Here is a 24,141-nt window from a genome sequence, read left to right on the forward strand (position 1 = left end):
CAAAAAAAGTGAATTGCAGATAACGGTAAACTGGAAAGACGTCACTTTTGCCATTCATGTGTATGGCGGGGTTTGTCATTATAGAAGGCTACAATTCAGAAATTGCGTGTCCGTGAATACTGAATTGCATATATCTGACAAATTAAGATGTCGTTAGTGTGGAAATCTTGTCTACAGATTGAACGTTAAAAATACTTAAAATAGGTACATAATAGCACGCTACCACATAAAATCGACTCCCACCAGAACACCAACCATACGGAATTCAGTTCACACTATTAACACATGCTGCATGTCGCACGACTCCACTCATCTCGACTACGTCTCATGGAATTCTTTTTTCCTTTGACATAAATACACTATCACTCTGATCATACTTCTTCCCTCATTGTCCCTGAAAGAGACAGTGAACGGTCATCAATAATGCAGAGCCTATGAATGACTCAAGTCTCTGCATTCGCTTCGCGCTCAAGAAGAAGTATCAAGTACTCGTCATCGTGATTAGCGAGACTAACAATTTAGAAACACATTTCTCAAGTCATAAACTATAGAAATGATCCCTGAAAGTATAGTCTTAACTTTAAGATCGTGACAGTCTCACTATAAGTGAGTCAGCACTGTATGTCTCTGTCACGGTACATGATACGCCCCACCACATACACAACTCATCATGATATACACAATTACTTGTTCAATTATCAGTGATTCCAACAGTTTCGAAAGTCAATAGAGGAACATGTTAACTAACCGTGTGCTTTGTTACATAAAATAGTTGATAACAGCCAATACCTCTCCTCAACTTTTATTTTTTAAACCGTGTTATTCGGTAAATACAATACTCACCATATATGTGCCGGTGATTATAAATCATTATAAATCAATATGCATAGTGAAAAAAAACTAAGAAATTATTCCAAACTTTAGTACCTACAATGCTTCTCGGTAGCACGACCCTCATTCCTTACACTCTGATTGGCTACTACGGAGCTGCTTTAGCAACTGCTTTTAACAACCGACTTGCAAATCGTGTTTTTAAAGATAAGGCGATATATATTCCTGACAACATCGAGTCTAATTTATGTATTTGTCACACGCGGCTTACTAATGTAAGACAAAGATAATTTCACTGAAGTTCTGTTTAGAAAAATACGATTTGACGTTGACAAAAGCCGAAATTAAGGGGAAACGTATGCGTCATTTTGTACGTCCGACTAGAAACATGGGGTTACACTGTAGTTCCCGTCCATATCCAAACGAGTAAATGCCATCATTTGGTAGGTTTTAGCTGAATGGAGTCAGTCGTTTTAGTCTAAAAAAACCAAACAATATATGTTAAAACAATCATTGAAGCTACATTACATATTCCATCGCTCATTTAAACACTGTAGAAATAGCTTGGTGATGGAAAGCGTTTCCCAAAACTTTAAATAACTTTCCACTTGGGGAATACAATAATGTCTATTGAAAATATCATGTATACATAATGAAAACAGGCATAATAATATTATTATTAATCATAGACCGTATAGACAACAAAAGCAACAATAGTATAGAGAATATTCAATTCATATTCCTGTTTACAGCAGGAACAGTGGTACCTAATGAAGTGGCCGGTGATTGTGCATCAGTAGTCGCACAACTGTGGAGAGCAAAGTATTGTATGCAGTGTTGTAATGTACTGTACTTAAGTACATAATTCACATATCTGTACTTTTCTTTATTTATATTTCCAATAAATTGCACTTGTACTCCACTACATTTCCTAAATAAATTGTGTACTTTTACGCCACTACATTTCCTCTAAATATCTTTGTTATTTGTTACTAACAAATAAAAGTTGGTAATGGTATGTATTTATATAGTGCTTCTCTAATATTAATGATATTTTATTAACGGGGTAAAGTGTCTTGCTCAAGGACACATTCACTAACAGAGCCAGGAACTGAACCCACAACCTTTGAGTTGAAAGACAACTTGCCCTACCACTGAGGAACCATAGCTCAGGCCTAAGGCCACCCTTTTTTAATACTTTTACTTCTAAAATGTACACTTTATACCAAAAAACTGACTTTTGATACTTAAGTAAAGTGAATGTCATATACTTCAAGACTTAATTATATTATAAAAAGTGACTTTAACTTCTACCAAAGTAATTATCTGACAAGACACTTGCAATTTAACTAAAATATCCTTTATAACTACTTCATACAAGACTGAGTATGTGTAAACAATATTAAATTAAATTAAATATACTACACATAATTATCAGCCCCGTCACTTTCGGCTACAGCATAGGAGATAATGAGCCCTTTCACGGTAGAATACAAAAGTGTAAGTGACTTATTTAATAACGGGGTATCTCAGGTACGGAGCTTAAGGGGTTTTCACCTTCACCTACAGTCTTCGAGAATTTTTGAGTGATGATTCAGTATGTAAGTAAAATTAATTTTCACATCAATGCACTATCACTCTGATCATACTTCTTCCCTCATTGCCCCTAAAAGAGACAGTGAACGGTCATCAATAATGCAGAGCCTATGATTGACTCAAGTCTCTGCATTCGCTTCGCGCTCAAGAAGAAGTATCAAGTACTCGTCATCGTGATTAGCGAGACTAACAATTTAGAAACACATTTCTCAAGTCATAAACTATAGAAATGATCCCTGAAAGTATAGTCTTAACTCTATAATCGTGACAGTCTCACTATAAGTGAGTCAGCACTGTATGTCTCTGTCACGGTACATGATACGCCCCACCACATACACAACTCATCATGATATACACACTTACTTGTTCAATTATCAGTGATTCCAACAGTTTCGAAAGTCAATAGAGGAACATATTAACTAACCGTGTGCTTTGTTACATAAAATAGTTGATAACAGCCAATACCTCTCCTCGCCTTTTATTTTTTTAAACCGTGTAATTTGGTAAATACAATACTTACCATATGTGTGTCGGTGATTATAAATCATTATAAATCAATATGCGTAGGGAAAGAAAACTAAGAAATGATTTCACACTTTAGTACCCACAATGCTTCTCGGCAGCACAGCCCCCTTCCTTACACTCAGATTGGCTGCTGCGGAGCTGCTTTAGCTTCAACTGCTAACAACCGATGTGCAAATCGTGTTTTCAAAGACAAGGCGATATATATTCCTGACAACATGCGAGTCTGATTTATGTATTTGTCACACGAGGCTTATGTTGAGAAAAATATGATTTAACGTTGAAAAAAGCCGAAATTAAGGGCAAACTTATGCGTCATTTTGTACGTCCGACTAGAAACACGGGGTTACAATGTAGTTCCCATCTATATCCAAACGAGTAAATGTCATCATTTGGTAGGTGGTTTCAGTCTAAAACACAAATAACATACATTAAAACAATCTTAGAGGTTATTTTATGCATTTCATTGTTCATGTAATAGTGGTGATTGCAAATGTTTCTCGACCTCTGAACTTATACAATAACAATACAATAACGTATTTTTTTTTAAAGAAAATAAACTAAAATATAATGAAAGTATACAGGGATTCATTCACTCCATTGCCACCGCCACACAGAAAAACCCCGGCAAACGTGTACGTGTACATATTTCATGGGTTATTATTTTATTATCAAATTACCTGAATTATACGTACGGATAGACGGAGCACAGGCTGCATTTATTGTACCTACAGTTGTTAGAGATGCTAGTTTTCCAACGACGAAAGTCACTTTTCCTCACTTCCATTGACGGTTACACAGCGCCCTCCTTTGGTGAAACAAAGTATTACATTGTTTGTGTTGGCAGTCTTTAAACCCAGAACGAATAATAATAATAATAATAATAATAATAATAATAATAATAATAATAAAAAAAAAGAATAAATGAATTTGAAATAAGTTATTTAATTGCGAGTAAATACACATTTAAAAAAGAGGGACTTTTTTCTCAAAATTGTTTACTCTGACGTCATATTTATGCGCCGTTCACATGAACGCAACAGGAAGCCGCTTCTGTCTCTGGTACTCACGCGTGATTTCTTCCTATTTTATCCTCCTGTACACATTTATATGTCGTTTTCAGTTCGTCATTGAAAACACCGAATGTCCAGGTAATGTTTGTGAGACGAGTCGACACGAGAGAAGCAGACAAATGGCGCATATTCCCTCAGCAGAGTGTGACATGCAGCTGAATGGAGTTTCAGAGGAGATGGACCTGCTTCACATACAAGTGGAGGCTGATGTGGTGGAGGAGAAGCCTGGGAGAGAAGATGCACTGTGTTCAGTAAGTGAGTTTAACCTTCATTTAAAAACAAAGCGAGATATCTGAGAATATGTTAAAACATACACAGCTTTACACTGTAGCATTTCACTGTCCATTCACGTATTAACCCCTATGCTCTTTTATTTTCCTTGTAAAAATACAAACAGAAGACAGAATTATGTCATTTTAGCCATAAAACCCCAAACCAAACAGAGTGTTGTTCTTAACAAGACCATAGTATATACACTGTCAGAACGTGAAAAATAAACAAGCAATACAAAACATTTTGTTCATATATGCTATGGATGGGACAAAACCACTCAGATAGGATATGACAAACTTGAGAATCTATGGTCACCAATATTAGTACGATACAGTCATTTTAGACCATTATGAACTATGGACCTGTTAACAACTCATTTGTGCTGAGTCATTTCAAAGACATAATTGCCCAACTTTGTAACAAATATTGTTCTCCCAAAAAAGAAATAAACAGCCCAAACATGACTCAGCTAAAATGCTTTGCTCATTTTTATTTACAGTCTGTGCATAGTGAAGCAAGAGATATGTAGGATTTTTGGATTCTATCAGATTTTGCATTTATCCGTCTGATGTTAGATGCAGTGATTTGACCAGTATCAGACAGATACCAAGAGAGGTTTTCCTCTGTAGATCTCATTTTTTGTTGTTGTTGTTGAACAAATAGAGGAACGTGTTGAGGAAGCAGCGAAACTGGGAGAGGCAGCTCGCTGTGAAGAAGGGCAAGAGGAAAGAGGAGAAGCAGAGGAAGAGGCTCAACCGTGAGCGGGAGTCTGGTAAAGAAGCAGCGAAAAGAGCCATAAATAGTAGTTTGGCTCTCAGAGAGACTGAGGGGAAAAGTTCCTGTGTTTGTCTGTCATGCAGGCGCTAGTGTTGACGTTCCTCAGTTTACCAAACGGGTCATGAAGGCCATGACTAAAGAGCGCTTAGCTGAGGCTCAGTCCACTGGACTCAAACTCTGTGTGGATCTGAGTATGACGGACAGCATGTCTGACAAGGTAGTAAATCTGATGATGGAGTTTTAAAACAGCATCTCTAAATGTAAAACGCCTGTTTACTCTCCTGTTTCTGTGTGTGTGTGTGTGTGTGTCAGGAGATTAGTCGATTGGCCGGTCAGTTGAGAAGAGTGTATGGGTCAAACAAGAAGGCAGCTCGACCGTTCCACCTGTTCCTGACAGACCTGAGGGAGGACAGTCGTCTTTACAGAGAGTGCATACGAAAGAATGATGGCTTCCTGAGCTACATGGTGAATATTGTAATTATTTTACATCTGTATTCATTTTTGCAAATGAAGCAAAATGCTGATGTTTTAGTGGTGAAGCTGCAGTATGTAGCGTTTGCTGATTTTTTGCTGTTGTTGATTTTATTATTCTGCCTCTGTTTGATCTTCATGAACAGAAACAATCTCACATTAGTGGCTGCGTTCTTCATTTAAAAACAGGCTCCGTCAAGTAAAACTATCAGACCGGATTGAGGGAGCATTTGTGTGTATACAGCAGTTATTGTTAAACCGCTGATTGGGTTTTATGAACACTAATTCATCAAAGTAGTGTCATATCGTGTGCTGCGGCTATTCATTTTTATTTTGCTAGTTAAAAGGCATGAAATAAAAACACAATAAGATAGACACACATTAATAAAAGAATAAAAAAATAAAACATGAATAATAAATAATGGAAACCAGATTTATTTAAAATCTGGAAATGCAAAATGCTAAAGGTGCTTTTAAGTTTTTGATTTAAAGGATGTTACTGACTATGTCTGTCATATTTCCTCTAACAGTGAGTTCCAGAGTCTTGGGGCTCTTATTTCAAAAGCTTTGTCCCCCTTTGTTTTCAGTCAAAAAAATTGGAACAGGCCTCAGTCAGAGGATCTCAGGGTGTGAACAGGATGATAGTCAGGTGAAATATTGCCAATGTAAAACATCAATAATAAAACTGACTAGAAGCCTGTGTAAAGAGGCTAATGGCCTTTTGAAGGTAGTCTATTCTCAGATTAATGTGTATTTCACCAAAGAAAATTAAACTCCATACATAACCCACTTCCTCTGTAAATTATTCTTCATCTGCTTTGTTTTTCAGATGGAAATCACAGATGAAAGTTTTCTGGACTTTTTCCCGACAGAAACTGTTGTCTACCTCTCCCCAGACGCCGAACAAGGTCCGAAGGTTTTGGATTCATTTTACAGATGAGTCAGTTGTCCTCAGTGAGTTGCTGGACATTTGGGTGAATCCCACAGGGAAATTCCATAGAAAATATTTAGGTGGAGTATATATTTTGGCCAGCAGTGGGCGCATTTAGACCACTTTTGCTGTCCAGAAATGGAACAAATTATGCTGTTTTATAATATCTTTGTAAAGTTGGCAGTGCGGGACTTTAGAACATATTCAGTGTTTTTGCCAGGTAGATTTATTAGGTACACCTGTTACTGCTGTAAACAGGAATATGAATTGAATATTCTCTATACTATTGTTGCTGTTATTGTCTATACGGTATATATATATTTTTTTTATATATTCTGTAATTTCAGCACTGGAAACAATGGATGCAGAAAAAGTTTATGTCCTTGGTGGTCTTGTGGACGAAAGCATCCAGAAGGTATTATATGCATCTTCAATATGACTAAAAGTTTTTTTTAAATCTCAGCCACTTTCCTGTACATGGGCTATACTGTATGTGGTGAGTGGCAGGGAAACCAATAGTTTTGTGCATGATTTGCAGAAGCTGAGCTTCACACGGGCCTCAGAACTGAGCGTCCACACCGTGAGGCTGCCCATTGACGAGTATATGGTGAAGAAAAGCAATGCCAAAAATTTCCATTCAAAGATCCTGGCGGTTAATCAAGGTCAGTGATGATTTTTGTGTTGTTATTCTTTTTTTCCTTCTTTTTAAAATAATAATAATAATAATAATAAAATAAAAAAATAAAGACTGGTTTAATTAAAATTCATTCTGTAATACTGATTTAGTAAAGGAATGATCTGAAATCCAAAAGTGGTATAACCCAGTCACAACAATCAAAACATAGGTATAGATGTTTCTTCCTGTGTTTTACATCTGGGACAATATGTAGTATTATTATTATTATTGTTATTATTATTATTATTATTATTGTTATTGTTATTTTCTGTGAATTATCTTTGGAAAATGTGTGCATCTTTATAGGTGGGAGATAGAATTTGTGTAAGAATTGGAAATGTACTTTTGTTACTCATAAATTGGTAGCGTATTGTCTCATAAATATTTATCTGCATATTTTCATCCAACTCCACCATCATTTTCCTCAGATTTTTATTAAAGTTGGGAAAGATTTATGCGAAATATTATAAAATTGGCAAATGTATCCTTTGTGTTTTTAAGCTTCTTCTCCTCTGTCCACAGTGTTTGACATTTTGCTGACCTTCTGCGACACGGGCAGCTGGACGGAAGCCCTGCAGGCATGGTTCCCTCAGGGGAAGGGTTATGTCGTCGCACCAGATGATTCTTCCTCACAGAAGCTCTTTTGAATGTACGAGAAGAGGGAAAAAAAAAACAATTTTAGTGACCTGAGGGGAACTGACACACTGGGAAAAATGCAATGAAAGATAAAAGTCTTCTTGGTCTTTACACTAAAACCAAACAATGTCACATTATGATGCTGGAGATGATTATTATCAGGGATTTAAAGTCATAAAACAGAGAATACTGTGTGACATTTACTCAGGATTCACAAACAGTGAACATTGTTACTATTTAAAAAAAAAATATATATATATATATATATATATTATATTATTTATAATTGTAGAGGGGATGGCAGATGTTTTAAGCTCAGAACAGAAATTGAGATACAACGGAGAATGTAAAAACACAAGACGGTACCTCACTGTGAAAAAAGGTTTCAAGTTGGATATTCCACACGCAGACTCTTTTAAAACCAGCAGCCCACGCTTTCATCAAACTAACTTCACCACAGGAAGTTACAGACTTACTTTTACTTTACTACATCAGGTGTGGTTTTGTCAGAGGGAAATACTCCACTCCGATACGATACAAACGATACAAACTCCAGTGCATGAGAGCTAGCGCGATAAGTGCGTGTTGAACATAGAGAATGCTTTTAACAAACCTCGTAAACGTCAATCAAATAACTGAATGATTGTACGGACGTGTGAGGTTTGAAGAGCGATGAGTGCAGTGAATTACTACTTTTCCATGTGCCTTCCTACAGACACTATGTTTCATTTATGTTCTATATTTATACTATGTCTATTTAATGAACATTTTGTTACATAAAGCCCTATAAACGTTCTGTAAACGTAACATGTATCATCTCAAAAATCAGGCTGATTTATATTTTTATTTCCCCTATTTTATTATTCTTGTTGGGTTTTCTTTAATTGCATGTACCATTCACTGAATGTTGTTTGCTAATTAAAGCAATGGCTGCACATGTACATACAGACCTTAAACAATTTGTGTCATCTGAGGTTTGAATATTATCAAGACAGCAAGAACACACTCAAAGGTTGACAAACTGAGAAACGTCTCAAATGACTTCACACTATAACTGAGCTCACCACCAGGGGGCAGATATTCAGTTGTGCATACGTGACAATTCAGATCTCAAAACTGCTGTCACAAATTCATTTATTAAAAAGATTCTTAGCACTCGCTGCCTTCAAAATGTATGACTAGTGTCTTAAAGGTGTTGCATTGTAACGCAGCTGTAAGATCCAATGCACAAAATAAAACTCATTTCACATCATAAACATGTTTTATTGTTTTGAGAACTTACATTGGACCTTGATACAAAACAGCAATGAAGAACTTCAGGAAAATAATAAGGAAGCATCAGCACAATATAATATAATAGCACGTTTCACACTCCCTGAAAACCCCCTGAGCAGAGCCAAAGAGTATAAAGAAGTTAAAGGGTAAACAAAACAGATATGCTGTCATGTATTCATCGTTAAAGTAAATCAGCGTGGCTCAGTTTGCAGGAGGCAGATTCTCTCTGCATGTTTATGCCTGATTCTTGGCGCCTGCTCTTCCCTGCTGATGAAGCTGCTTCTGCAGAATAAAGTGGACCAGCTTCTTCACCCACGTGGACCGAGGATTCAGACAGACCTTCTCTCCACTCGCTAGCCCAGCTCTGATTTAAAAAAATAAAAATTTTAAAAATAAGTAATGATAATATTGCAGTTTGGAATTTTAAATATGGCACCACTCTGTCATTGGGATGAGCTCTGATATTCCATATTCGCAGCTAAAACATCATTTATATACAACAGAATCAATATCCTTTTTATTTATTTATGTTTTATTATGTAACTTTTATTTCAGTCAGTAAAAGTCAGTCAGTCAGACAGACAGACAGACAGACAGACACCAACACAAACCAACTACTCACTCAGTCACTCACACGACAACCGATCAACCGACTGACTGACTGACCGACCAACCAGTCAATCATTCACTCACTCAGTTAGTCAGACACCAACCAGGCGATTAACCACTCACTCACTCATTCACTCACTCACTCCAACCAACCAATAAACTAACCAACCAACTAGCCAAACACTCAGTCAGTCAGACACCAATTGACCAATCAGCCAATCAGTCACTCACAGACACCAACCAGTCAACTGACTAACCGACCGACCAACCAACGACCAACAAACCAGCCATTCACTCGGTCACTCACTCGGTCACCTGTGTGCGTGAGAACTGAGGCTTCACTCACATGACTTCAGCGTTTGCGCAGTAAGGACCTTCAGGGATGAGCTTGATGCTCCTCAGACTGTCTGGAGGAATGATCCTGGACTCCACCTGAAGGCAGCGACAGTGTGTGTTGTAGTCCCTGCTGAGTGGAGGCATTCCTGTCAACACAACACCACACACTGTGTCACTTCAATCAAACTCAGCACGTACAGCCGATCTGTCCTGGCAGAGATCAACACTTGCTTTTAAAATTTGAACATATCAAATGTTTATTTCTTAATTAGTTGCTTTGCTTTACTGAGATCTTAGTAAAATACTATTACACTGCTAATTCATGCTGACAAGGCCACTTTTCACCGTCACCAGCTTTGACATTGTGACATCCTTATAATGAGAACTTCTCCATTTTCCCTGCCGACTAAAATGTATGAAACATAGAAAATCCTTGTTGATGTAATGGTTCTGTTTTTACAACATGCTGGAAAATCTGTTTGATAGATTGCAATACACAGTGAAACAGTCAGCGATCATCACTCAAATCACATGTACTACTATCATAACTATACATTTCTTCCACATGTTCCAGTTTTACTTTGTTTTGAGATTAGATTTGATTTTATTGATCCCACATCAAGGAAATGCACTCTTTTCTCCCGGTATGAAATGAATAAACTCAAATTTAATCAAAGTTGAGTTATCATAAAAATGACAATAAAAGCAGGCTTGAGCCTTCTGTGATGGAGCAGAAGAAAGTTTTAGTGTTTGACAAATTATTTTCAATTTGTAATAAAAAAGAAAGAAAGGAAAGTGGCTGCCTGAAATGTGGGAGAAAAAGCACAAGATTAATTCTCACAAATGTTGCAAAAACAAAGATAGGTAACCCAATGAATCTGCTTCAATTTAATCAGCATTCTGAAAGCATGTTTATTACCCTGTTATAGTACATTTTATGTTTCTAGGATGAAACAAATCAGCAAAAAAACTCGACAGTATCTACAAAAATTGTATAGTTCTTACCATTAATGATTGCAAAGAGGGTCAGGCACATGAAGAGGATGCAGAGCTTCATCTTGTTACGGCAGCTGCTTCAGTTCTTGCACACAGACAGATGTTGTACAGCTGTTTCGACTGTCTACATTCTTCTTCCCACCACTATTTATACATTAAGTGATCATGTGGTGCACAGATTTAACAGTGGGAATTTAAATGAAAAAAAAAATAAGCTGTGTATGTGTGTTTGTTTCACTTTGGTGTGTTCACGTGTGCAGCAGAAGGTAGTCATGGGATGGTGAGTTCAGGGACAGACCACACAGGCCACATTGAGGTTGCGTTACGATGTGCTCGCTGTCAGTGGCCACAGATGTGAGTCACACACACACACAGTCGAAGGGGTTTCTGTCTGGCCAAAAGCTTCATGATTGATCATCTGCATGATAAAAAATCTGCACAATAATTCTCTGTTTTCCTCGACTGTGAAAGAGGTAATACACTTTTGTCTACTGTGAGATAGTGTGGTTACTGAGGATGGTAATTACCTGGAGGCTTATTCTTTCAATTTAATGATAAAGCTGCGGTGCAAAGTACTACAAATTAAGGACATAGTAGAATTACTTGACATTCATTCGACGTTGGACCTATTGTACATGCAAATTAAAGATACTTTGCTTTGTTTGCTTCTTTTCTCTCCATTTTAGCCAACACTTGCTACTGCTAACAAAAGCTACATCTGATGGCTAGCAGAATTTTAGCTAAAGCTAATATTAGCAATTTGCATTGAAATGTGTGAAATATAAATACACTTTTGCTTATTCAATAAGCTATTAGCTTTGATAGGATATTTACAATGTGTGACAGCCAACCATTCATTTCTTTTTTCAGTTTTAATTTTGTAGGTTTCAGTAATAACCTTTTAAGATTAAGACTACTGAAAGTAATTTGACTTTCAATAAGAAAATTATCCACCAACACTGATTGTTGCCAATACAAGTTACCTTAATAGATTAAAGTGATTTCACGTTAAAAAAAAAAGAATTAGCCAATGTAAAAACACTTAAAAAGGGCTGAAAGGGCTGAAAACATAATTTGGGCTGAAAACAGGGCTGAAAACATAATTTGTCAAATGATACATGTTCCATTATTTGTTTAACATCTGTCATCTACTCAATTTAAAATGATTTGGCGTCTGTTTTGGTATCAGCAACAAGTTTGCTTAAGCCTTTGACGCCAGACAGATAAACAAAAAAGCAGACAGGCAGGAACCACATTTCACTTGACAGCGGCTAAACCTCAAGTCAGATAAAGTGCTTTCTGGTTTGCCTCAAGAAATAATACTCCCTCCCTTGTGACTGAAAACATGTGTCTTCATAATAGATGTGGGTCATCATGTCTCTGTCAGAGTCCACATGACTGTATAAAATGAAATGATGTATTACAGTAGACAATGACTCAGCAAAGATGTTGTACCATAAAAGGTTGAGAGGACTTTTAATACTACTGATCATAAAATGAATATAAACACTCTTCACTTTGGGTCAATAATGAATAAACAATAAAATGATATAGAGCATTATACATTAACGTAGGTCTTTTTCTAGATTACACCTTGTTAAGGGAGGGTTAAGCGATGCTAGTTGAGTTGGTGGAGTGAGTTGTCTTTCAAATGTCAGGTTGAGGGTTTGATTGCCAGCTCTTGCTAGTCTACATGTTAAGACAATAAACCCCAACTTTAGTAATTTTAGAGGTGTTTGTTTACCTTCATGAAGTCACTGGGTAAGTGTGTTTCCTTGATTACCTTACTTCCTTGTTCTTGTAAATCAAACCTTCCTTTCTTATAACGACAGACACAACTAACATGTTAATGACAATGAGGCTGTTGTTCATCTTATCAGCACTTTTGTTCAGCATCTTGAATAACTGCACGTACACAAACGTAGGGTCATGAGTACAACAGGTTTATAACAGTTGGAAAAAACTGTTTGTGTGTGCAGATTGATATCTCATGCACACACCTGAGTTATGTGAAGATGTTTCAATAGATGGAAGCTCAGTTCAAATACTGACCCGTTGTTGGTGTTGATACCAGGGTAACTGGGTATTTTGAGTCATTGCAGCCATTGGTTTTTATTTGGACTAGTTGTTCAGCTCAGGATGTTTACAATATTTTAAAACACCACTCTTATCCTGTGGTGACATCTCACTACAAATCACTTATAAACAACTACTTTTTCCTTGCACACACAGCAAAAAATGTGTTGCATGAGTCAAAATAAAAGAGAAATCAGAAAGAACTTCCCTAAATAGAAATCTTGTGATTGAGCAGTTTCTCAACTGCTCTAAATATCCATTGTCATCTCACATGCCTGCACACCTATGAGTGCCCTCACTTGCACCCAAGCTACAGTGGTAAAACTACATTCCCTCTGGTTGATCAAAGTACACCTACATGGAAAACTCCCTCAAACAGCACAAAAGTCCCTAAGTGGTGTTGCTCAAGGACACACATAGACTAGCAGTGCCAGGAATTGAACCCACACCCTTCCAGTTGATAGACAACTCACCTTAACATTGCTCAACCTTATCTCTTCACTTTTTCAATACTTTTACTTCTAAAACTTGAGTACATTTTATATCCGAAAATGACTTTTGATACTTAAGTACAGTAAATGTCATATGCTTTTACTTACGTAATATTATAAGAAGTGACTTCAACTTCTACCAAAGTCATTTCCTGGTATTATACTTTTATTCAAGTGACCATTTAAGGTACTTAAGAGACTGTAAGACTGTGTACTGGAGTCCTTTCGAACAATTGAGTCACTCATTAATCAATAATTTAAATCAATAATTTAATCCAATTAAAATGTAACCTTGAATCCAGTACCTGCTTGACTCTTTAACTTTTTTTTAACTGTTTTTCCAGAGAACCCTTCTGCAGGCTGACAGGAAATTGTGTATTTATAATACTTTCCCCAATTACCCAAATAAAAAAATAAAAATGGGGTTAGCTATGAATTCAAAAATAAATTCATAGCAGTAGTAGTAATAGCAGCACTATTTTCACAGAGAAGCATTAACATGCCTTTACTAAATCATCCTTCTAAGATATGCTATCCCTCTGAAGAATTTTATTTTCACTTACTCCAATCTCCAAAATCATATTTGCTTCCCTGTCAAAATATGAGATTTTATAAACAACAGATTTATAATGTCATCTATTACAGTCATAATAAATGCTGAAGCTACACTTACATATGTATATGTGTGAATATATCAAGCAAGGCAAATGTAAAAATAATGTCTGCTACTTTTACTAAATATTGATATTACTGTTGATATTATTGTCAGTCTGCTTATGTAGCTGCATTAGGCTGTCCATAGTGTATCAGCAGTGGACAGCTGCTGTATTTTTGCCACTGTATCTGTGCAAGTTTCAGTATGACACCTAGTGGTTTCACGTGGTAATAGCAGAAGATCAGGTTTTGTCGGGTAAGATCAGTGTTCTTGACTCGACTCCTTAACCAGTGGAAAAACAATCATATCATTCCTCAGTACCATTGTCAGTGCTAATATACAGTACGTCACAGTATCAAAGGCCACAGTATATGCACAGATGTACAGCCGGTAAACTCTTTACCCAGGCACTGGGTGTGTTTAGTTGCAGCAGATGGGACACACCATTTATAGTAAGTGAAAGTGAAAGAGAGCCACTTTAGATCACATTGAGGAGTTTGACACACAGGTATCACCTACTAGATGTCTTGTATCTTGTATCTTGTATCTTCACTCCTGTAAGCAGGAGTGAAGATAGTGGGCACTCACTTCAGTTTGCCTGGAATGTCAAAATGGATGAATACCAACATTCACTGTTCTTTGAAGCGAGGGAACTGACAGACAAAGAAAAGCAGAAGATATGGAGATACTTTCAGAAAAAACGAGATTCGGGGGGAGGTGTTTGTGCTGCACTCGAAAGCATTGGGGGCAGCATCTACAAAATTAGTTTCAAGGAAATAGAAGGTAAGGAATTGCTTTGTCCCAAGGACATCCTTTAAATGCTCTGTTACTGTGGCCATTTTATTTCTTTTACAGACCAGGAAAGAGTTCTGCAGAGGAAGTTTCACACAATCTCATTACCTTCTGGAAAACTAGATTTGACCCTGAGCCGGACAAATTCACCACAGGCCCCTGATCAGCCCCTGACACAGGTGAGCTCAATGTTGCCCTCTCCAAACTTTGACCGGCACTTTCCTATTCAGGGAAAACCCAAACCTCTGAGCCAAGTAATCTGGCCAAACAAGTTTGAGTGGATTTGTTACTAGTGCAAAAAAATGTAATGTTGACGTAACACAGTTACTGTGAAATCATTTTAACTTTAACTGTAATTCCTATTACTCATTAACTTTTGGGATGTCCGTTCTCTTTTTCAGATATTTACAAAAACAAACACAAAAGGCCTTGAGAAGAGTTACAAGATAGATATTTTTCTCATGTATTACCTGAGAGACAACCCTAAAGCAAATAAGATATTACAGAAACAACTCGACTCTATTGGCTGCAGGGTGGAATTAAATTTTGATGAAGAGGAGGCGATGGTCAGGGGGGATATTGAGAAGGGTCCAGGAGGAGCTTTTGGTGCTTCAGAGAAATGGGAGATACAGGTGGATCGCGTCTTTATTGGTCTCACTGAGAACTACACCTGCTATCATGTTCTTGATCAAAAGCAAAACAAAATGCTACTCCAGCATCACTCCTTGGAGACAGGTGATATCAAAGTGTACAAAGAGACTGGCTATTCTGTGGTTGTGGGAGAAATTGAGGCTGTGAAGGAGATGCTAGCAGTCATAGAAAACAGTATACCAACCAGAAAGGAAGTTCCAATAGTGAAGAACAAATACAAACTGGTAGAAGAAGAGTTCAATCGAGAAATACGGGCACATTACCCAGAGGTTAAAATCCACAGTGATCATGATATGATCATCATGGAGGGAAATGATAAGCAAGTGCAATCGGGAGCTAATAAACTTGATGAACTCATCAAAAAGGTCATGGAAAAGAGAGTTATACTTCCTTCAGAGTTATTGACCTTCATAACGTCCAGTGACGCAATTTCAAAGTATGAGGCTCGCTTTCAGCAAAGCCACAGACATCCTGTTTCCCTTGAAGTTGGTTCGTGTCTGGTTTTGTCCAGCTTGTCATGTGGTGCTCTGGATGAGGCTGAAGCAGCACTGAAGAGAGACCTGAGTGTGGACACAGTGATGATGCAGGGTACTGCAGATGTGTCTCTAGATCTGGACACATTGAAGGAAATCCTAAACAAAGCTAAGAATGAGTTGAACTGTAGAGAGGACAAAGTAGACTTCAGCTTCATCACAAGAACCAGTGAAACCTCAGGAAGTGAGGTGAGAATTGTGGGCTGCAATGAAAGTGTGAAAAGGCTGAAAGCGGTTCTACAGGACTTCCAAACGAACCAGGTTGTAACACAAGAAGTACTGAAGCTCCCTCAGCCTGAATTGGTTCATTGTTTTAATGAGTTCTTATCCCTGATTGGCTTCAAGCACAAGAAAGTAACAATAAAAACCTCACCTTTTCCAAATCCTTGTGTGCACATATCTGGTCCACGTTGTCATGTCCAGGAGGTCATGGACTCTCTAACCTCAGTTCTGTCCAGCATTGCTTCAGAAAAACTAGTTCTAGACGGACCTGGGGCTCAGCGGTACTTCCAAACAGAGGGAAAAGTCAGCAAGGATCTGGTAGAGAGCTCTTATCAGGTTCTCATTAGAGAGCAACAAGGTGTGAATGCCAAAGAAGTTAGATTTACATCACCACGCCCATCCATGGCCCAACTGAACAGCAAAACTGTTGAGAATGTTGCTGTCAACAAAACAACCCTGAAAATAGCAGTTGGCAGCTTGGAAGATGAACAGGTTAGTCTATATTCTTCTTCTTCTATACTCAGCAAAAACATTACCAATATAATGCCTACATCCATTTAACTCTATCATTATTTCCACAGATGAACGTGTTGGTGGTCCCTATGATCAACAAAAATTTAACTTCTACTAAAATTGGTAAAAGTCTATTGACTAAAGCGGGGAACCAATTGCAAACAAAGTTCCACTCAATGGCGGCAAATTTTACCATCAACCCTGGAGATGTTCTGCAGGTTGCTGGGCCTCCATCTCTTGGCTGCTCCAAGCTCTTCTTCATTGAGTGTTTGCCTTGGGATGGTGTCAGAGGTCGGAGCGTGCAGGTAAAGTAATACCTTGTGGATTTAAAAAAAAGAAAAGAAACGGGTCATAGCGGTTGTACATGGTGACATTCCACAAATACATTCTTGGTTCTGCAGTCCTTTGGATACAAAAAAGCTTAAAGCCCACATAGACCGGAAGCTCCAATTAACGCTGCGTTTGTGTGTGTATCTGCGTCATTACCTCGTTTATGAAACCTTAAAGTTTCAGAACAAACAGTTCAGCCACTGCTGAGAAAATAGTGTTGTATTGTTTTCCTGGGCTCTGCGAAGCGGATCGGCACTTTGATTTGAATTTGATGTCGTCATCAAAAATCCTCACCACCGTAGCGCCTCCTGGTGCGGGCACTAGTCCAGGCACATCCGGTTGCGTACATTCAACCGCAGAAGAAGAACTACTCTCGTTGTAGCTGCTGAGATGCAGAGCATCCACCGTGCCAGAGGGGGAGCTGTGTATCTGAGAGCTGGCCTATCTATTACGTCACTTCCAGGTACCTGGCCAATCACAGGACAGTGGGAAAGCTCTCGTTGGCTGGCCAATCACAACACAGTCCACATTCTAGGGGTGTGGTTTTGGTCTGAAACAGTGCGGCTGACGAGAGCATCAGTGAGGAGATATTTTGATCGGCTCGTTTGCAGCGATTAGGAGGTTTTTAATCATGAAAACAAGTTAATATATGTAAGAAGACCTCCATAACTAACATATATGTGTGATTCAAGCGTTCTATGTCAACTTTAACACAAGAGTTGGCAAAAAAAAGAAAAGAAAAAAATTACACAGAGTAGATACAATCCTTTCTTACCTCTATAGATTTGACCATAGGCTGCATGAAGTGGGAGTGCTGGATGTCTCTCCAGACTTCCATTGTAGAGAAGTGCCATATTAACTGTTGGCTTTAGATTTGGAAAGTGTCAGATACTTCACAGACGAAGAAGCAATTTGAAGCATTCTGATGTCTATATATACACACACACACGCACACACACACATAATATACAGTATATATGAGAGAGAGAGTGAGAGCGAGAGCTATCAACTGTACCACAGTATGCTTTGGTTTGTCAAACACTGAGCTCTGATTTGCTCAGGTTGAATGTGCAAGAGCGATTCATTGACTAATTGTCTAACTTTTGTGGACCAGGCTCTTAAAAATGGGTTGAAGAGATGTTTGGACCTCTGTGCACAGCAAGGCTTCGACTCAGTCGCACTTCCAGTTATTGGACCGGGAGTGGCGATAAAATATCCTCTGGGAGAAGCTGTTGAAGTTCTGACAGACAGCATATGCCAGTTTGGATCATCCCCATCCTCTAGTACTCTCTCCCACATCCATGTTGTCATTAAACCTGGTTATGCTGACTCTGAGGAGGTGAGTGTTGGTAACTGACACTGCTGTAAGACACATTTAATTATTGAGTCTAAAATAAGAAAGTATTTAATTTGGTTGTCTTTATTTACAGTGCTACCATAAGGTCTATTCATCTCTCAGCAGAAGTCAAGGTGAAATTCAACTATTCACTCTGCTTTATTAACTGTTAATAAATTATTATTATTAATAATGGTAATAATAATAATATATTTACATCCTGTTCTTTCTTTCAGTCCTCTTCAGGTCTATCTTCACTGACCTTGATGACATCAGTGTGACAGTAGGACATGGGGTTAAACTACAGGTAGTGTTCGGTGACATCACTAACGAGACTACAGATGCTGTTGTGAACACAACCAACTTTGTCAATTTTGATATTGGTAAGTAGCTGAATTTGATTATAAATATGACTATTAAATGGATAGCAATAATATTTTGTGAATGTTTGTGCTACGAGAATGAATCTTCTAGCATAGTGTATTCCCCTGCTCCAACACACCCCAATGGGACAACAACTAAACTGGCAGCAAAATAGCTACTTTTGTACAGACATACATGGTTCCAACAAGATTGAATTGATCCCCTCAACTAGTGTTTATCAAGACCAGTACACAAGATACAAAAAAAATAAAATAGTCATATGGTGCCATTATCATGTCTAAATTTCAATTTGATAGTACTTTGGTTTATACCAAATACCAGCTAACAACTTTACTCTATTTTTGCTGCTAACTAGTTGATATTAACTTGATAACACACCAACACACTAAACTAAGGTGAGGAACATTGTAGCATTGTCATAGTGATCATGTTGGCATGTTCAAACTAATATTTAGCTGTGTTTAATGACTATAAAGCGCCATAGAGATGCTAGCTCGAGTGTAAGCTCTTAGACTATTTCTCTGTTATTGATTAATATCTTTATTCTACAGATGGAGTTTGTAAAGACATCTTAACGGTTGCTGGACCACAGGTGAAGGCTAAACTGGTTGGAGGTGAGAAAAGATCAGATAGGTATTTTAAAGTTAAACACATTAAACAGCATCTTACTTGTTTTGTCCCTCTCTCTTTTTATGAAGCACACGTGGGCCGTGGACAGATTCTTGCAACCCAGCCTGGATCATTCCCTTGCAAAGCAATTTTACATGTGTCTGGACAAAAAGATGCGGGTGTCATTGAGCAACTGGTGTGTGATATCATTCAACACTGTGAATCATCCGGGTGCAAGTCCGTGGCCATTCCTGCTATCTGTGCAGGGGCGGGCAAGATGGACCCTGGGGTTGTGGCAGCAGCCATCATCCGAGGAGTCAAAAGAGGCACATCCTCCTCTCCCCTGCACTGTCTCACTGACATCCACCTTGTCCTGATTAAGATCAATGTCTTCTTGGAGTTCAAAGTGGAGACACTGCAGGTGTTTTCCACTGCTGTGTTCAACAGAGGTAACAACTTTAAGACGGAGCTCTTCTTCTTTTGTTGTTGTTCAGAAATCTGTCCAAATATTGGGGAATTCTTACTGATTGTTTTGATCTTACAGTACCAGCACCTCAGCTGCCTTATGTAGAACAAAAATCACCTAGTTCTGTGATCGCAGATCTAAGCATCCTCCACACCAGCTTCACAAATAGACAGTCTGTCTTCCTTATCCTGGGTCTTTGGAGAGACGATGTCAAAGCAGCCATGAAGAATCTGGATGACCTGTATTGTGCTCAGTGCTCCACACAAACCTTCACAATGGAGCAGCTTAATGGTCTTTCCCAGAACGACATTACAAATCTAAAGCTGCTTGTGGAGACGGAGTGTCTGTACGTTCAGTCTGGCCAGAGCTGCTTGACGGTGAGCGGGTTAAAAGATGGGGTGAACAAGGTGATGCAGATGATTAATACATCTGTGCATGGCAACCTAAGGAAACAGATGACAATTAGGGAGGAGGAGGACTTGTACAGTCGTGTGGCTTGGTGCATCATGGGAGCACACTGCAACTGGGAGAGACTTCCCAGAACAGCCAATCACAAGCTGGAAAATAAGGATATAGCGGGAGGGATAGTGGACACACAGAATGTCCAGTGGAATGTGGATCTACAGAAGATGGAGGCTGTATGTAGAATAACTAGACACACAAGAATGTTAAAACGACTTGAGAATCTGCCAGGTGAGATTGACTTTGATACTTTTTTAGATTTTATTCGACCAAATGAAATTTACAATGTAAACATACCACTGTTTTGTGCCTGATAGGATACTGATATCACAAACATGAGTATCTACCAATAACAATATCAGGCTGATTTTGTGCAAAGGCATTTACATTGCATTTTGGTTGCTTTGCAGTGTGTTGCCTGTGTTTAATGAAGTTATTATGTCATATTGAGGGTTAACGAATTGTATCTGATTTTTTTTTTTCCCCAATATCTGATCCAGGGAGTTTTTTTATTGGCTGATTCTTAATATCTGACATTTTTTTCTTGTTCATGCTTTCCCCTTTTTCAGACTTCACTGTTCCCCTGTATTGGGAAAACATGGCTGACGGGGAGAATATGAAGCGTTTCCCACTGCAGCCGTCTTCTGCAGAGTATAAAGGAGTAAAGCAGGGCTTCAAACTAACTTCCAACAACACTGTTTTGAAGGTAGGAGCCTTTCCTGTAGACAGAGGCTTGACCTCAACCCTATCCCTGTAATGACCTTTTTCACACCACACTGTTTTGCTTTTCTTTTTAGATCGAGCGTTTTCAGAACGTTCATTTGCGTCAAGGCTATGAAGCGCAGAAAAAGCACCTTTCTCATAAGAACAGAGAGCAGGGTGGCGCAGGTGAAAAGCTCCTGTACCACGGGACGACCCTGGAAAACAGTGACTCCATCATGAAAACTGGCTTTAACCGAAGTTTGGCTGGACAAAACGGTAATGATTCAGCATTATGTCACAAATGTAGGTTCAGGTTTTTTGTCTCTGCATTGCTTCCTATTCAGCAGAGGAATGAGAAGTAAACCATTGATCATTAGTATCAGTGAATGACAGATTCATGTTCATTGAAAACATTTAAGCAATTTATTAGAGTCGGTGATACGGACTACTTCTTCACTAAATCAATTCCTTGCAATGTTGACTAGCGATGTAACGTACAATTATTTTCATCATTGATTAATCTTTAATTATTTTCATCATTGATTAATCTTTAATTATTTTCTTGATTCCTTTTTTCTTAATGCATTAAATTTGCTTCATTCAGTTTGATCTGTTTCCAAACTTCAAACTGATGACGTCCCCCAAGTTTATCTGTTCAGAAATCAAAAAGAAATTCAGTTTACTCTCATAGATGAGCAAAGTATGACAATATTCACATTGAAGTGGCCGTTCACGTTTTATTTCCAAAAAAAAAACGGTTGAAAAGGCTTTTGAAACAGCCTCCATACAGACTCTTTGGGGTGTATAGTACAAATAAGATAGAGTTTCATCTAGAAACCCTATTTAAAAGCATATACTACTTTAGTCTGCCAGTGACTGTAGTTTGTATCCCATGTCCAATTAGACTTGTCTTCTAACTCCAGGTGTGTTTCCCAACTCCCCTCCATGTTTTAGATGTTGCCCTGCTCCAACACACCTGATTCAAATGGTCAGCCTGCTAACGAGCTGTTCATCTGAATCAGGTGTGTTGGAGCAGGGCAACATCTAAAACATGGAGGGCAGTGTTCCCTGACGACCAGGGTTGGGAAACACTGTAAATAAAGAAGGTGAGAACATTTCCATGTTCATGAAGTTAATTTTGGAAGGCAGCGTTCTTTCATTGAATCTCTGTGGGATCTGTGGTTCTGTCTTTTTTACTCCAGCAACTTCATTTGGTCATGGAAGCTACTTTGCTGTAAACGCCAGCTACTCAGCCAACCCCATCTATGCCAGGCCCACTCATGATGGCACTCAGTTAATGTTCGTGGCTCGCGTCCTGACTGGTGTGTACACGGTGGGGCAAAGTGGTTTGAAGGTGCCTCCTCCTCGCAACATCCATCAGCCACATGACCGCTATGACAGTGTGGTGGATAGAATGGACAACCCCAGCATGTACATCGTGTTCCATGATAACCAAGCATACCCAGACTACCTCATCACCTTCAAGTGACTCTGATGGAAAGTTTTTTGCAAAACAGTGTGTCTTAAACTATATATATGTATAGTGTATATATGTAAGATATTCGACTCCAGTTTAAACTTGGCATTCCCTTCCTCTCTAGAGACTTAAGGTTGCATGTTATTTGAGGAACCAAATTCCACATAAACCCAAATATAGAACCTTTTCTCACATGTTGAGGTATGAGGTAAGGTATGTTTATGGAACAGAAGTGTAAATAGAAGATTAATAACATAAAAAGGTACAGTATGTACCTATATAGTATGGTTACAGGTAGAGTATGTACAGTTTTGCTAAAATTTTGATGACGTTGCACCTGAACAATTCATACGATTCATTCATACAATCAGGTAATGGTAAAACCTGCAAAGAATTAATTGTGGCACACACGCACATATTTGTGGTCACGTACCTCCAGTGGGATTTGAACCCATGATGTCTTGAGCAGTGAAGCAACATCCTTGTCCACTGGAGTATGTTCAGTGCTAGTGATAATTTTGACAGCGGCAGAGGATGAGTGAAGGAGGAGTTAATGTTGTCAGACGTCAAATTTTAGTGTCAAAACATATATTTAATGACTTTCTATATTTTAACTTCAAAAAGAAATGAATACAATTATTGATGTATCTAATGTATCTTGATGACTACATTAATATTTGGACTAAAACAGTATAAACACATGTTTTGTTGTTATTTAGAAGTGAATTACCTACATGCAGACTTGCTTCACAGAAGGTGCGACTCGTGCGACTCGTGCGACTCGTGCGACTTTGTCTTTTGAGCTCAAAACGAATGAGCCAGTGCCTTATTCCTCCTCACATTCATTACTTGGTGAAATCTTCCATTTTAAAATCCTGCTACTGTCAAACAAATGGCCAAAAATACAAGGTCTGACAACAACTCAGACAATTAACACACAATGTCTCTCTATAGTCGTTGTTAAAACATTTAAGGTGGTGTAACTTGCAGATTAGGATTAATATTGTATCCAGAGCCTCTGATGGACATTACGTCATACTGTATGTGTTGTGTCAGTTAATATTAAGAAAAGTATATTTTTCTGTCTGTGTGTATACAGGGTACAAAATAATAAAGGCTTTCTTGATGTATTTTTTAACCCTGGTCGAAGAAATAATAATAACTACCTGCATGATTTTACATGTGAAAACCAATTTGGTGTTTTAAATGCGATGACATAAAGTCACAGATATTAACTCTACTCAGTCCAGAGGTTCCTGATTGACTGTGTGTGGTCATTATCCACCTCTGTTTCAGTTATCTCCACACACAGGCGGAAATTCATATCAGCTCCAGGAATAGAACGTATTCCACACAATAATAACAAATATTAAGTTGGAGATGTGTCCAACTCTTGACATGTGACTGTGCAGGATTGAGAAACTCAAACCAATGCACAAT

General features: G+C 38.2%; 3 protein-coding genes and 2 non-coding genes across 8 annotated transcripts; 2 read left to right on the forward strand and 3 right to left on the reverse strand.

Annotated features, from left to right (window-relative positions):
- Positions 1-361: 361 nt before the first annotated feature.
- On the reverse strand, positions 362-576 carry LOC122767361. The gene has a single exon (XR_006360209.1). It is a non-coding gene; the product is annotated as a small nucleolar RNA U3 (small nucleolar RNA).
- Positions 577-2,464: 1,888 nt separating this feature from the next.
- On the reverse strand, positions 2,465-2,679 carry LOC122767373. The gene has a single exon (XR_006360220.1). It is a non-coding gene; the product is annotated as a small nucleolar RNA U3 (small nucleolar RNA).
- A 1,300-nt stretch (positions 2,680-3,979) lies between these two features.
- Positions 3,980-9,042, forward strand: trmt10b (tRNA methyltransferase 10B). Of its 4 annotated transcripts, XM_044021971.1 has the most exons (9): positions 3,980-4,273; positions 4,959-5,067; positions 5,156-5,289; positions 5,385-5,537; positions 6,131-6,192; positions 6,373-6,497; positions 6,822-6,889; positions 7,013-7,136; positions 7,673-9,042. In XM_044021971.1, exons 1-9 carry the CDS (start codon positions 3,980-3,982, stop codon positions 7,795-7,797), a joined length of 1,194 nt encoding a protein of 397 aa, XP_043877906.1. In that variant the 3' UTR covers positions 7,798-9,042. The 4 variants fall into 4 exon arrangements, with proteins under 4 accessions (XP_043877906.1, XP_043877907.1, XP_043877909.1 ...); XM_044021972.1 differs by lacking the exon at positions 6,131-6,192 and having other exon boundaries at positions 6,373-6,451; XM_044021974.1 differs by lacking the exon at positions 7,673-9,042 and having other exon boundaries at positions 6,373-6,451; positions 7,013-7,081.
- On the reverse strand, positions 9,029-11,163 carry LOC122766803 (interleukin-8-like). The gene is made up of 3 exons (XM_044021978.1): positions 11,012-11,163; positions 10,017-10,152; positions 9,029-9,425 (listed from the first exon to the last, which is right to left on the reverse strand). The coding sequence occupies exons 1-3, from the start codon at positions 11,061-11,063 to the stop codon at positions 9,296-9,298; spliced, it is 318 nt and encodes a 105-aa protein (XP_043877913.1). The 5' UTR covers positions 11,064-11,163; the 3' UTR covers positions 9,029-9,295.
- A 3,539-nt stretch (positions 11,164-14,702) lies between these two features.
- Positions 14,703-23,839, forward strand: LOC122766798 (protein mono-ADP-ribosyltransferase PARP14-like). Its single transcript, XM_044021966.1, has 13 exons — positions 14,703-15,007; positions 15,080-15,195; positions 15,418-16,914; positions 17,004-17,240; positions 18,380-18,604; positions 18,696-18,735; positions 18,838-18,984; positions 19,537-19,599; positions 19,684-20,043; positions 20,139-20,753; positions 21,092-21,228; positions 21,320-21,500; positions 22,427-23,839. The coding sequence occupies exons 1-13, from the start codon at positions 14,836-14,838 to the stop codon at positions 22,711-22,713; spliced, it is 4,077 nt and encodes a 1,358-aa protein (XP_043877901.1). The 5' UTR covers positions 14,703-14,835; the 3' UTR covers positions 22,714-23,839.
- The last annotated feature ends 302 nt before the right edge of the window (positions 23,840-24,141 follow it).

Source organism: Solea senegalensis, linkage group LG3 (assembly GCF_019176455.1).
Source record: "Solea senegalensis isolate Sse05_10M linkage group LG3, IFAPA_SoseM_1, whole genome shotgun sequence".
In the NCBI taxonomy this organism is placed as follows: domain Eukaryota; kingdom Metazoa; phylum Chordata; class Actinopteri; order Pleuronectiformes; family Soleidae; genus Solea; species Solea senegalensis.